General features: G+C 45.8%; 1 protein-coding gene across 1 annotated transcript in view; it reads right to left on the bottom strand.

The window, feature by feature from the left end:
- The window catches only part of SND1 (staphylococcal nuclease and tudor domain containing 1), a 414,480-nt gene extending 401,518 nt beyond the window's left edge, over positions 1 to 12,962 (bottom strand). Inside the window, exon 1 of the mRNA XM_061165737.1 lies at positions 12,679 to 12,962. Coding sequence (XP_061021720.1) covers positions 12,679 to 12,756 — 78 coding nt within the window. The 5' untranslated portion in view covers positions 12,757 to 12,962. The remainder of the gene's footprint in view (positions 1 to 12,678) is intronic.
- Positions 12,963 to 14,155: the final 1,193 nt, after the last annotated feature.

The following is a 14,155-nucleotide window of genomic DNA, read 5'->3' as shown; positions in this document are numbered from 1 at the left end:
ACATCTAATATCTCAACAGCCTAAAAAGCTTTACCCAGCATGAGGCGCACAGCCTGGTCTCAAATCGAAGCTGCCTGTGCTTCATAAAAGCCTGGAGACACCCCACACCTTGGGCCATCCACCCAGCGACTTATGGAACCATCTACTCTCAGTTAATTTTGACCTCTCTGAACTAAGCCAACCCAATCCTTCCCCCAGACTTAACCCTTCTTACCAAAAGGGTTGTACATTTTATCACCTAAACATACATTTTATCACTCAAATTGGGACACTCTGAAGAGTGAAAATGGGGTGTTACTGACAGTCATGCCAAGACAACAGCCCCAGGCAAACTGGGATGTAAGCTGCCCTGTCATTACAAAGGTGGGAGGCCAGGTAAGGCGATATTCCTTGCAAATAACCAATTTATGCTGATCCTACACACACTGTTCCTCTCTCCCAGTCTCCAAAAGAGGACCAGAAAATGCTCAGACAAATTAGAATTACCTAGTCCATGCTGGGGCAAAGAAAACGGAATGTTTTACATTATAGTAGCAAAGTTTTCCTAAATATATCAAGTTTTGATCATTTAGAAGGGAGGGCGGGGTGCAGATGGAATGCAGCCCAGTTCTGAAGTACCAGAAGCTAGGGGGTCGCAGGGAGGAGAGGGCAGGAGCCAAAGGAGTTAAAAATTTTGCCAGGTGCATTTCTGCCTGACTAGCCTCACCTGTGCCACTGAACTCCACCTGGTATATTCACACATACAACTGCACTTTTCCATGCACTACCTAAATCTGTTTAAGCTTCCCTAACAGTTACATGAATGATGGCTCCAAAGCTCAGAAGGTTAGACGTTTACTGGTGCATACCTTTCTGCTAGGCCAAAATTAGGGACTGATATGTTATCCGTTTTTTATTTGTGCCGAGGACATGAAAGAAAGCAAATGCCATCACATTGTTTATAAAATAAAGGACATTTTAATCAAAAAATAACAATAATAATAGAAAAAATATGATCTTAAAATTAAAGCCAGTCTTTCAAACTGGGGGTGGCCGAAGATGAGATGATTAGATAGCATCACCAACTGAATGGACATGAATTTGAGCTAACACCAGGAGATAGTGAAGGAGAGAGAAGCCTGGTGTGCTGCAGGCCATGGGGTCACAAAGTCGAACACAACTTAGCGACTAACTAACATTACAAAACTTGCCGGGTGTCACTCTTGTCCTCATGTTGCCTCAGTTGGTTCCATTTCCACCCCCGTCTGAGCTGGGAACAACTCCAGCCAGTGGTCGGAATACCGCCTTCTTTCATCTTATCAGGAAGAGGCGAGCACTGCTCATTTACAGGCAAAGCTGGAAGGTAAAGGGTCAGTGACTTGCCCAAGGTATTGTGGCCAGTAGTCCGTGACACTAATGACGTGGGCACAGCCACCCCGGAAAATCAGATCGGTTCTGTCTCCAGAGACAATTTATGTGTCTGTTTCCCAAAGTGTGGGCTTGTTTAAAAAACAAAACAAGGAAAACTGGTTTCCGTAGTATATGATCCCTGCGTGTACCAGCATTTAATATTCATATGTAAATAAGAGCTGCCTCCTGTCTTCTTTTCAATTCTCTTTTAATCCCTCCCATTAAATGCAGTTTCAGTTTAGAGGCAGGAAGCCTTCAACACATCTCTACCACCTGTTACACACTTCCTTCAGAGTCTTCTGCAAAATGCTTAACCTAGTTAGAATTTAATAACACTCGCTATTTTGTTTTCATTGTGGGGTTTTTCTGAAGGTACTTTCTAGTAAGCAGTAACTAGCAAGTTGTCACTGGTTTCCCATTTTCAATGGTGAAACCATTTCCTGTTAAAATAATATGATGATTTTTAAAGACAACTGATTGTCCCAAAGATTTTCATACTAAATAAAAGTAGAGGCGGTGTTCGGATATGCTAAAAACACGAGAGGGACACATGCACACCTGAAACCCAGGAAACTGGAGGTAAACCCTTTCCGGGGTTGAAATCAGCTGGCCCTGGCTCAGCCTCTCTGAACTCTAAAAAATGGCCGGGTTTCTCGGAGCAGGATGTGGTCAGATTCACCACCACTAGCACCCCCACCTTCTAATCCAAGTAGAAAAAAAGAAAGACGAGGAAGAGCTACGTATTAATACCAGTCTGTAGGGAAAAAAAAGTCAGGCCTCTCACAGGACCTTGCCTCTGACCTCCTCCTGTCACCGTCGTTGGGCACTGGCACACTTCTTAGTGAGGGAGCTTTCTAGAACCCAGAGAGAGTAGACACGGCTAGAGCCCTCAGAGCCAACCCTCCTGTAAGTTCAAGACCTTAAAACCCCTGGGGGGCCTTGAAGCAATTAAACAATGGTGATTTAATGGTCCCCAGGAGCTGAACCCTGCCCTCCACTGGAGAAGACAGTGGTTTTCAAGGGTACTGACCAGGGAAGTAGACTACCAATTGTGAAACAATTAATTAGTGTAAGGAGGTTGCTGGGCTTCCCTGGTGGCTCAGATGGTAAAGAATCTGCCCGCAATGCAGGAGACCTGGGTGAGATTCCTGGGAAGATCCCCTGGAGAAAGGAATGGCTACCCATTCCAGTATTTTTGCATTCTGCCCTCAATCGAATCTAAGATGATCCTTGTAGGATATAAAAAGGCAAAGTCTAAATAAAGACCCCCTGCAGCCACCAAAAACACGAAGTGTACTTCCAGGAATCTGTCTTAGGGAAATGCTAACACAAGAACACAAAGATGTATCAAAGAATGCTGACATATCAACAGAGAAAAAAATGGGTAAGTAAATACACCCAAACTACAGAACACTCCTCAAACGCTAAAGAATGAGACAGACGTATAATCATGACACTGAAAAGTAGTTTTGACAATTAATTTTAAAAAGGAAGTTACAGAACTCATTATAACCTCATTTCTGTTTCTTTAAAAAAAAAATGGAGGGGGGGTGTATAAATCTGCATGAAAAAAACTGGGAAGTACATTTACTTACAGGGATGAGAATGAATGGCAGAAAATTCATAAGGAGGGTAGGGAGGAAGATTTTTGCATTCAACTTTACATAGTTCTGTACTGTTTGAAGTCTTAAGAGCAAGCATTAAGTCCAAATTTTAAACATCGACAATTGTGAAATGACTAACACTGGATGGCACTCACCTGAGCATTTGGAAGGATTTCTCGGATGAACTAGAAAAGCTGGTCAAGAGAAGGAAAGGCCATCAATGAACTGCAAATGTGACCCTTCATCCTCAGGCCTCCAAAGGCTTGAGAACGATAGGAAAATTTTATCTCCATATTTGGCAAGCTAGTGGAATAAAAACTAAAGACCAAGACCACCAAAGAGGTCATTTGGGGTTTTACTGGTGTTCTTGTTAAGAACGGGGTTTATAAACAAGAAACAGGATGGATATAAATAGACACAACAAAAAGCCCACGTGTGTGGTTCTGTGGGATTAAAAGGGCAGAAAGTGAGGAACAAAGAATCTTCATGCTTGTGGATGACACAAAAGACTTCCACAGTAATAATGTGCCAAGGTATTGGTGCCAAATTATAGGAAGATCTGGGGAATCTATGCAAATAGAAGGAAAAGTGGCAGATGAGTGTTAAAATGAGCATATGGCCTAAATCAGGCACATAAAACAACTTCTCAGTTGTCAGTTTTGACCTAGGAATATGCTCTCAGAGTCACTGTAAATGGACTCCTGGGGACATCAGCCCAATATTGAGCTACAGATTAAAAGCAATGCAAAGTGTTCTGGGAGCCATCAAGTAAGTGCTAAAAAGAAAAAAAGAAGCTACTATCTCCCCTCATATACAATTCCAGTGCACTAGCCCCAAAAGCATACACTCCTTTTGCATTTTATGTCCTGACCCTTCAACTACATACAGCACAGGAGTTAAATAAGATCAATGGGTCTCAAATGCCAGCCCCTGGATCAATCCCAAAGGGTCCCTTTTCAGGAGAGAAAGCCACCTAGGAGTGGCTTTTTAAAAATACAGATTTTCAGGCCACATGTGCAGATTCTAATTCAGTGCCTCAGAACGACCTTCCAGGTGGTCCTGAGGCAAGGATGTGTTTAGAAAATCACTGGGCTCTTAGGAACTCACTCTCTCTCTCAAAATCTCCTCCCAGAAAAGAATGTAAGAAAGCTTACAATAAAAAATAAACTCAAAAGAAAAGAAACCCTGTGAGGAACTACCAAGAATAGATTTAGAGGATTCCTATACTTGTACATTAAACAGAAGTGGAAAAGATCTGCAGGACAATGAGAATAATCTAAAGGAAGAGGTTTTGGCCTCAGAGCGTGAAAGCCAGAGCTCAGAACCCAACCAAGCCCCAAGCTCCCGCCAGACTCACCCAAACAAAAGGGCCAGGATAAACTCTCCCCGTGAGCTACACACTCCCAGAGTGCCCTCATCATCCCCACCTTTCTCAGGTCTAGACCTGCTGCCCCAGGAGAACAGCAAGGTGTTCAGAAACAGAGGTGAGACTGCGTAAATAAAACCCACTGGTACCACGTTCCTCTGGGTGCCAAGCAACCACTCCCACTAGTCTACCCTGACACCACGGCTGAAGCCAGGAGCCTCCCTGGTCCAATTCTACCCACCCTCCAGCCACTCCAGTAACTGGTCACTTACTCTAATTCAAATTCTAACTCTGGTCTTCCACACTAGAAAATCATATTCCGACTAATCTACCTTCTCAATAAATAAAAATAAAACAAGCAATGGGAACAGAAAATATGTCTCCCGCAAGGAAAGCATAAATTCAAAGTGAAGACTAGCAGAAGGTATGAGATTCCTCAGTTTTGATTCATGCCTAAAAGACACATAATATAGGGTTTCTGATACAACTGCAGCCTTTGGGGACTGCAAGGAGCCTCAGAGTCCGACCACTTCATTTAAGAGAAAAAGAAAGAGCCTGAAAGCTGTACTACCTTACCCCAGTGCCCATAGGGAGATCAGCAGCAGCTGGCCTAGAGCTGTGTCCCCTGAATCCCAGGGCGATGACCTCTCTTCTCCACCAGGCTACTTCCCAGAGACAATGTTAATACTGGGTTGGCCAAAAAGTTTGTTCAGGTTTTTCCATAAGCTGCCATGGGAAACCCCAATGAACTTTTTGGCCAATCCAATATATGGGCTTTAATAACGAACCACAGACTCCCCAATCTCCTCAATTCCCCTTATTACACATGAGGCTGGTGTTACAAGACCACAGCAGAATAATTCCCACATAAAGAGAACTTGAAGCACCTCATAAAGAGGAGAAAGACAGCACGTAAATGGAGAAAATTTGTGCCAGCCCAGTTTACCTCAGAGACAGAACATCTCAAAAACAACATCTGAAAAACGTCATCTAAATTGCCATTAGGTTTATTTTTCCTGTAATTCGCTTAACTTCCTAATTTTTAAAAAATGCCAACTGAAACCACTGTTCTTTTTATTCCCCTAAATATTAGAGCTAAGTGAGAAAAACATAACATTAATTTATCATATTGAGTCTCACTGAAAGTAAGTGAAACCCCACAACACTCCATCTGCATCAAATGTGCACAACCTGTGATTCTGCATCAATTTCTACCGTAAGAACAAAGCATATGTTGGTCTCCCAAGAGAGGAATAGCAACAGAAACTGGGTGGGGAAAAAACAAAAACCAAAAAAACTAGGTGTTGGGACTTCCCTTGTGGTCCAGTAGCTAAGACTCCACGCTCCCAATGCAGGGGGCCAGGGGTTCCATCCTTGCTCGGGGAACTAGATCTCACAGGCTGCAATTAAAGATTTCCCATGCTGCAACTAAGGGCTTCCCTGGTGGCTCAGAGAGTAAAGAATCTGCATGCAACGCAGGAGGCCTGGGTTCAATCCCTGGGTTGGGAAGATCTCCTGGAGAAGGAAATCCAGTATTCTTGTCTGGAGAATTCCACGGACAGAGTAGCCTGGTGGACTACAGTCCATGGGGTCGAAAAGAGTCAGACACGACTGAGCGACTAACACATGCTGCAATTAAAGATCCTGTTTGAGACTGTCCCTGATAGCTCAGTGGTAAAGAATCCAGCCTGCCAATGCAGAAGACACAGGTTCGATCCCTGCTCTGGGAACACTCCCTATGCCGAGGAGCAACTAAGCCTGTGGACCACAATTATTTTGAGCCTGTGCTCCCAAGTCTGGAAGCCACAACTACTGAGCCCACGTGCTGCAAGTACTGAAGCCCACACGCCCTAGACCCAGTGCTCCACAACAAGAGAAGCCACAGAAATGAGAAGCCTGCACACCACAACTAGAGAGTAACCCCGACTCTCCACACCTAGAGAAAAGCCTGTGCAGCAACAAAGACCCAGCTCAACCATAAATAAATAAGTAAAATTATTAAAAAAAAAAAAAATCCTGTGTGCACGACTAAAACCTGGCACAGCCAAATAAAGAAAGAAATATTAAAAAAAAAACCCACAAACCTGGGTGGGTCTCTACTTCCAAAGAAATAGGAGAAAAAGCTACATAAGCTCAGTGAGAGCTGAATCCCTTTACTTCATTCCTTGCCCCTGAGAAGGCAAAGAATTTCCTAAAATCTTCAGCTATTCTCTTCCTTGAAGAAATGAAATAAAATCTAAACATCAGATTCCAAAGGATATCTACTGCTGTACCCACTGCTAGAATCATACCTGTCAGCTGGCTTGACAGCCCATGCTGATAAGTGAGTTTCACAACAGGCCTTAGTTCCTCCTTAAATGCACACATGCTAAGTCACTTCAGTCATGTCTGACTCTGTGCGACCCTATGGACTAAGCCTAACCCGCCAGGCTCCTCTGTCCATGGGATTCTCTAGGTAAGAATACTGGAGTGGGTTGCCTTGCCCTCCTCCAGGGGATGTTCCTGACCCAGGGATCGAACCCGAGGCTCTTACATCTCCTGCACGGGCAGGCAGGTTCTTTACCACCAGCTCCACCTGGGAAGCCCAGAGAATCCTTAACTGCATTCAAAAAACCTGGCCAATTTTCTCTTTTGAACTTAACAAATGAAAACTAAAATATTCACGTATTTCCCCAATTTCATTCTCCAAGTAAACTGGGCATAGACCACGAAATCATTTGCCTCCTTATCACCAGCACTGAGAACAATGCAGCCTCAGGAGTCCCCAACACTGCATGAGCCCTTCCTTCCTGACCTAATATTACTTTGAGCTCTCAAGCATGCTACTCTGCTTTTCAACATCACTATTACCTACAGCTTGCTAGGTTAAAAGTGTTGCCAGAGGCCAGGGCTACTACATTCCAGGTAGCAATAAAATGATGTCAGAAGCATAAACTTTATCAGGTTCTAGATGCTATGCAACTCTTGTTGAGCCTGTTCTTGGCATTTATCTTCTCATCTAGGTCCTATCCACTGAAAGGTGGTGACCTCGGGAATACACGTGATTCACTGGTAGGAAGTCAAAGAACCCTGGTCTTGGCCCTGTAAGAAACATGACCAAGGGCAAGCATTTTGTTTTAAGTCAGTCTCCTATTGATTATATTTATCCTGTAGACTTAATGTCTGCTACTGATCTGACCAGGGCTTCCCTGGCAGGCAACAGTCCATGTGGTCATAAGAGTCAGACATGACTGAGTGATGAAACAACAACTTATCTCACCAGGATACCAGAACCACCACCACCTCTGCTGCCTTTCTGCCTTTTCTTATCCTAAAACACATATATTAACAGCTCAGGTTAAACCCATACCATGTATGTGGAACACTGAACTTCAAGAAATTGAAAAGCTACTGTAAATATTCTGAAGATAATCACCAATGGATACCTACGATCTTTGCACATGCTATTCCCTCTGCCGGGAACTCTTCCTCTGTGCCTGGTTCTTTCACGTCCATCAGATCTCAGCTGAAGGAAGCCTTCCAATCTAAATGAGCCACCCCTTCCCTTACTCCCGACTACTCAGTCCCATTCCCCTACTGGAAATCGCTCTCATATGCTTATTTCTTATGTACTTGTCTGTCTCTTCCATAAACTGTAAGGGCAGGGATATGATTTACTTTCTCACCACTGTTTTTCCAATACACTGGCAGCGCTTGACACAGATGATCAATAAAACTCGTTGGAGAAAGGAAATATGATTGCGCATCATCTCTATCATTAGTACATGGCAGCGGCCAGTGTTAGCATGACTACAGCCAAATGTATGCTTCTTTTTCAAACTGGAAAAATGACAGGAAGTCTTTAAGACAGAATAAAAACTTGGTGCCCCTTTACTTACAATTTTGATTGAAAGCTACCATGCTCACCTGCAGGCTTCCCTTGTGGCTCAGCTGGCAAAGAATCCACCTTCAATGCAGGAGACCTGGGTTGGATCCTTGGGTTGGGAAGATCGCCTGGAGAAGGGAAAAGCTACCCACTCCAGTATTCTTGCCTAGAGAATTCCATGGACTGTACAGTCCACGGGGTCGCAAAGAGCCAGACACGTCTGAGCAACTTTCACTCACTCACTCATGCTAACCTGCTGGGAAATAGACAATTTTAAGACTAGAGGGCAAAGTCTTCCATCCTATTCCACCTACTGCTTTGCAAATGCGTGCTCAGTCACTAAGTTGTGTCCAACTCTCTGCGATACCACAGACTGTAGCCCGCCAGGCTCCTCTGTCCACGGATTTCCCAGGCAAGAATACTGGAGTGGGTGGCCATTTCCTTCTCCAGGGGATCTTCCTGACCCAGCGATCAAACCTGTGTCTCCTGCATTGGCAGGCAGATTCTTTACCACTAAGCCACCTGGGAATCTTTGCAAATGACCCTAGTAAAATACTGTTATTCACCTACCTTGTCCCTTTGAGTGGCAGAATAAGGGTATTTTAAGTAGCTTAGGAAAGGTAATTTTCTTTCACAGTCTGCATGAGCCAAGTACACATAGGAAGGAACAGATCAGCAGACTACCACTCTATCCTCACTATACTCTGAAGACACGTACTTCTTAGCTCAGAAATCTAGAAACATTTAGCTGCAATGATCTAAATTACATACAGCAACTCCTACAAGCTGTACACTGGAGAAATTCCCACTAACCTCCTCACCAAAAAGCCTACAGCCCGCTTCCCAACAGCCTGGCAGCACAATTCCTGTCAGGGGAGGAAGTTATGGCCATCTTCTTCTTTAGGTGCCCCGGGATTTAAGTCATCTAGTGAGGATCATGGTTCTAACCATAAAGCCAAAGATTAGCAGGGGGATTCCTTTCCCCTTTCAAATGGGATGGAGTGAAATGGGAATTGGGATTTGGCCTTCCACACCATAAGGAGGATGAGATAGGCTGCTGCCATGACTGCTTCTGCTGAGCACCGAAGATTCAAGAACTGCCGCAGATTCACTCTGCTGTGTGCTCCTTGAAAAGATATTCAGACGTAAGATAGGAGAGTTAAGGACTTCAAAAAGGGCTCTGTCCCCCAAGACAGAAATAAATGGGGTCAGCAAAACGAGAGAAAATTGCCATCTCTAAGTAGCTGCTAAGTGGGGTGACTGAATTTCACACTCACTACCCCGGAGACTTCGCCCAACCTCTATTTAACATGGGCTGACAATATTCTGAGACAGCTAAAGAAAGTCTAGCAAATTACCCAAGAAACCCAGAGATAGAATCCTCCAGGGTTTCGAGAAAAGATCTGATGTGACACAGGCATTTACTTTCCCAGGTTCTATTTCACCTGCCCACACACTTGCCAGTCTTACCCCAACTCAAAAAATATATAAATCCACCTTCAGCTTTTCCATCATCCTCACTGCCTTCTCAGTTAACAGAAGAGCCCCACAATGATTGTGTCAACTCACTGCCCACTTCCTCCTTCAACATATTCCAGAACCAACTCTGTCCCTTGGCTCTTACTGTCAACAGCAGACACAGCCCCTACCATTATTTTTAAAAATTCATCAAATGCAAACATTTTTTTACTACTTGAGTCCCAAGTTCTTTCTGCTTCAATCTTAGAAAAAAGAACGCAGGACTTACTAAGATGGCAAGGCAGAGACCAGAAGAAACATGCACCTTCCATCGCCTTATAACCCGTTCTTTACCCAAAAGAGGAAGAATGAGTATTCCTCTTCACTGCAGCAAACTTCAACCCAAGACCACTTCGAACCTTCAGCTCAGCCTGAGTCCAGACAAATCCGGAGGGCTCAGCCTGAAAGGTCCGAGTCCGGTTGGTCAGTTTCTGCCCCTCAACCCAAAGGCAGAAAAGCAGTCACTGATAATTACTCTTTGCCTATTCATCAAACTATTTCCTTCCTCCTCACCTCCCTCAGTCATAGAGCTCCATCTTCCTTCACAGAGTTCTTACAAAGCAGTTCCTGGTACCACTGGAAACAATTACTCTCCAGGAAAATACAACTTCGCTAAGCAGAAGAGCTTCACACACAGCAATTTGCCAGGGGTCAATTTTTCATTCCAGACAGGCTTCGAAGCCTGGCACAAATCTGCCAGTGGCTCCGCAGTTCACCCGGCTTCCCTCCCCTAATCTCTGCCTGGAACTCACCCACCCACCCCTTTGCAGCTTGAAAACAGAAAAAGAGCAGTGGCGGCAACTCTTAACACCTTCTTCAAAGCCTGCTCCCACCCTAATGTGTCTTCCACACCACATTCCTTTGCTTATGTTAAGGACCATAAGCACCAAATAAAGTCACTTACTGCAACAGCAGCTCCCAGACAAGACAGGAATAACATCTAATCTCTCCTAGGCTCAATTACAGTCAGCTTCACTTTCCTGCAATTTTGCGGCCATGCATCACTGGGCCTGCCCTGTTAAAATCATTGCCTGGAGTCAGAGTCATCAAACCACGAATGTTTTGAAAAGACTGTGCTTTGGCCAACAGGGTCTGGGTTCAAGTCCCAGCTCTGCCTCTCATTACCAATTAAAAAGTACCTGTCCTGGGGTAAACTATTCTTTCGAAACCTCAGATTACATATCTGTAAAATGTAGCCAATGATCCTATCCACTTGTTCAGTATTATAAATGAGATAATACAAGTAGAGAACTCAGCACAAGACATGAGCCTTAATAAACAAGTTACTGTTGATATTCAGTATCCATGGGAGTAATCTGCGGACAGGTATGGTCACCCCATAGAATCCAGATGCCCTGGAAACCTCCAGCATTTATAGAAGCAAAAATATGATCAGCCCCTTTCCACTCCCACTCTACAAATAAGAGGGGACTTTAAGAAAAATTCAAGCCTTAGCAAAGGAAAAAAACTCAGACAAGATTCACTTGGTGCTGCCAATCCCACTACCAGACCACCAAGCACTGTTCTGTTCCTACGGTGAAGGGAAAGATCAGCGCAAATGAAAAAGCTAATTTAAGAGGAGCCACTTCAGGATAATCCTTTCACAGGTCAGGTCAATATTTCAGAGAGGTGAAACTATGTGGACCCTGGAAATTCCCTCCTCATTCAGTTTCTGATAAATCATTTATGTATAATTAAGTGGGAAAAGCAATACTGAAAAGGCTATGAATCTCAGTTGAAGGTAGAATACTGCTTAAGAAGTGACTGTGTGAGGATCAGGGGGAAAAAAATCTTGAAATCTAATTCACACACAAGCTGGGAAAAATTATAATCCTGTGAAAGACAATGAGCCAAGAAAGTAGAATGTTTTTCAAACTTTCTACAACTATAAAAGGCTGCAGAGCTTTGGGACAAAGTGTCATAAAGAATATTACCACATGGAAAAGTCAGAATTGCGGCCTGAAATGAAATCTATAAGCCTGCGGCCATCACAACCAGAAATCCTGGTAACAACGAAGAAATGTCAGTTTCCAATCCTGGGGAATGTTGAGGGGAGGCCAACAGAGGGGACAAATGATAAAGAGAATTTATATTACAAATTAATGATGGGGGTTAATTTTTAATGAAACTTGCAAGGTTTTAAATTCACCATTCAAGAATGTAGAGAGTGAGGGGATATATAATCAGGCAGAATTTACAGTAACAGCAGGGGGCTGGGAATCAGAACACTTAGGCTCGGGTCCTGGCTCCAACCCAAACCACCATATGATCTTAGGCAAGTCACTTGTCCTCTTCAAAGCTGTCTCATCCGTAGTGAAGGAACAACAAGGATCGCTAAGATTCCTACCGGCCTAAGGCTCTGAGGGCCAAAGAGAGGGGGAGCACAGATATGAAGAGCTCTCAGGACTACTGACTTGACACAAGAGGTGGAGGGGAAAAGACGGGAAATGAGGTCCAGAGAGCGAGAAAACTTGGCGTAACTGAGCGTCGATGGAAACATAATAGCTTCAAGAAGGCCAAGTACTCCAAGAGTTTCACGGAAGAGCGGACGTTAGGATCTACGAAAAACTGCAAACTACTCCGCATATGCCAAAATGGACAGAAGGACGCTGAATCGGAGGACTGATACCAACAAATCCCCGTTAACTAATCAGTAATCGATCTGTCCCGGTAAAAAGCCAGGAGACTTGAGTGCAGCGATCACGGAAATCACTGTGACCCCCTAATGCCAGGGTGTCCCGGAGGCAAAGTACCAAAGGGGAGTCCGTGTTGACTGGCGTCTAGGGAGGGGATTCCGAGATCGGGTGAAAAGTGAGGAATGGGCAGAGGAAAGAGGATCTGGGAGAGAGTGCAAGCTGGCGGTAGGGGAAGAAGCCAGCGCCAGACTCCCGCACGGTGGCGGCCAGTGAGATCGGTGTCCCGGGCCCCGCTCTCACCATCTTGACGATGCCCCGTTGCACGGTGGGGACCGCGGGTCCCCCGGAGGAGCCGCCGCTCTGCGCGGAGGAGGCCATGTGTAGCGATGGAAAACCAGCGATTAAGGCGGTGGCCGGCTAGGACGTGTCAATGTGGGTGTCGGTGTTGGTGAGAGGCCGCCGCGGAGAGGAGCGGGCGGGCGACCAGCTGTGGGCGATAGACTGGACGGACGCGCTGGGCGCTCACTGGAGCAGCAGCAGGACTGGGAGCGAAAGAGACGCGATCTCCACCGCCGCCACACGTTCTACTCGCCGCGCAAGCGTGCCAGAGCGCCACCGCCCTCCGGCCAATTGGAGCCCAGAACCCGCCGGGCCCCAAGCCAATAGGCACCCTGCTTGCGGAGCCCCGCCCCTTAGTCTCAAAACCGGTCAAGAGCTTCAGGAAGCGCTGAAAGAGCTGATTTGCAGTGATGGGCTAAGTATGAGGCGGGACTTCCGGGGCAGTGGCAGTAGGTGGTGTCGGGAGGTGTAGTGGAAAGGAAAGGACACGTCAGCATCTGGCCGCGGGGCGCAGTGGGCCCTGGGAGCCCCAGGGGCGGGGTCAGCTTCGCCCTCCGGCCTGGCCCCGCCCATTACGCCCCGCCCCGCGGGCGGCTGGGGAGCCCACGTGGACGTTAGCTTTCCCGGGGGGCGCACCCAGGTTCGCAAGCGCGAGCTGGGAACACCAGACAGCGAGGCCGAATTCTGGAGGGATCTCAGTTCTGGTGCACAGCGACTTTCGACATTTTACCTCAGCTAAAAGTGTGGGGAGAACTTGGAAACGTCTAAACGGTGTGAAACCTACCTGTGTTGGCCTTGACACCGAATGTGACCGAACGCCCCCCCCCCCCCCCCCCCCCCCCCCGGTAATCGGGAATATACCTCGCTCGTGTTTTATGGAGCCGGTGTCTTACACATGTTAGGCGTTCGATTAATGTTTTTTGGTGAAAGGAATAAATCTCCCTTATGGGGTTATATGTCTTGTGCGCCAGTGAAGTTACGGAAAGCCTTGCTAAACACGCTCTCAGTTGACCGAGTGAAGGAAGAGCCACGCTGCCTCCAACCACCCGAACCCACCCCTTTACCTAGCCCTAGTCTTTTGCATAGAGATTGGGGAGAGGGAGGCGCAGAGCAAAGACGTATACATGTTTACCTGAATGTTGAGAGACGGCTAATATTCCTCGAGTGCCGACGATGAGGGGACAAGAACCTTACTTTCATGCCAGTTAATCTTGAAACTTGTTCCTACATTGAGGACAGTTCTCCCCTATGCTCTTGAGAAGAGGTGATTCTCCCACGCTTATCCCAGAGTCCAGTTTTGGGCTCAGCATCTTCCTAGATTCCTAGTGTTCCTTCCATACTATTAATTTGCCATCGTCTTCAAAAAAAAAAAAAAAACTTTGTGGCAGCTCATTACTCTCCATCTCACTAGGTTTCCTCTCCAAAGAGGACAAAGAGG

Source organism: Dama dama, chromosome 18 (genome assembly GCF_033118175.1).
Source record: "Dama dama isolate Ldn47 chromosome 18, ASM3311817v1, whole genome shotgun sequence".
NCBI classification, from domain to species: domain Eukaryota; kingdom Metazoa; phylum Chordata; class Mammalia; order Artiodactyla; family Cervidae; genus Dama; species Dama dama.
This window is presented reverse-complemented; position numbering and strand designations above follow the sequence as displayed.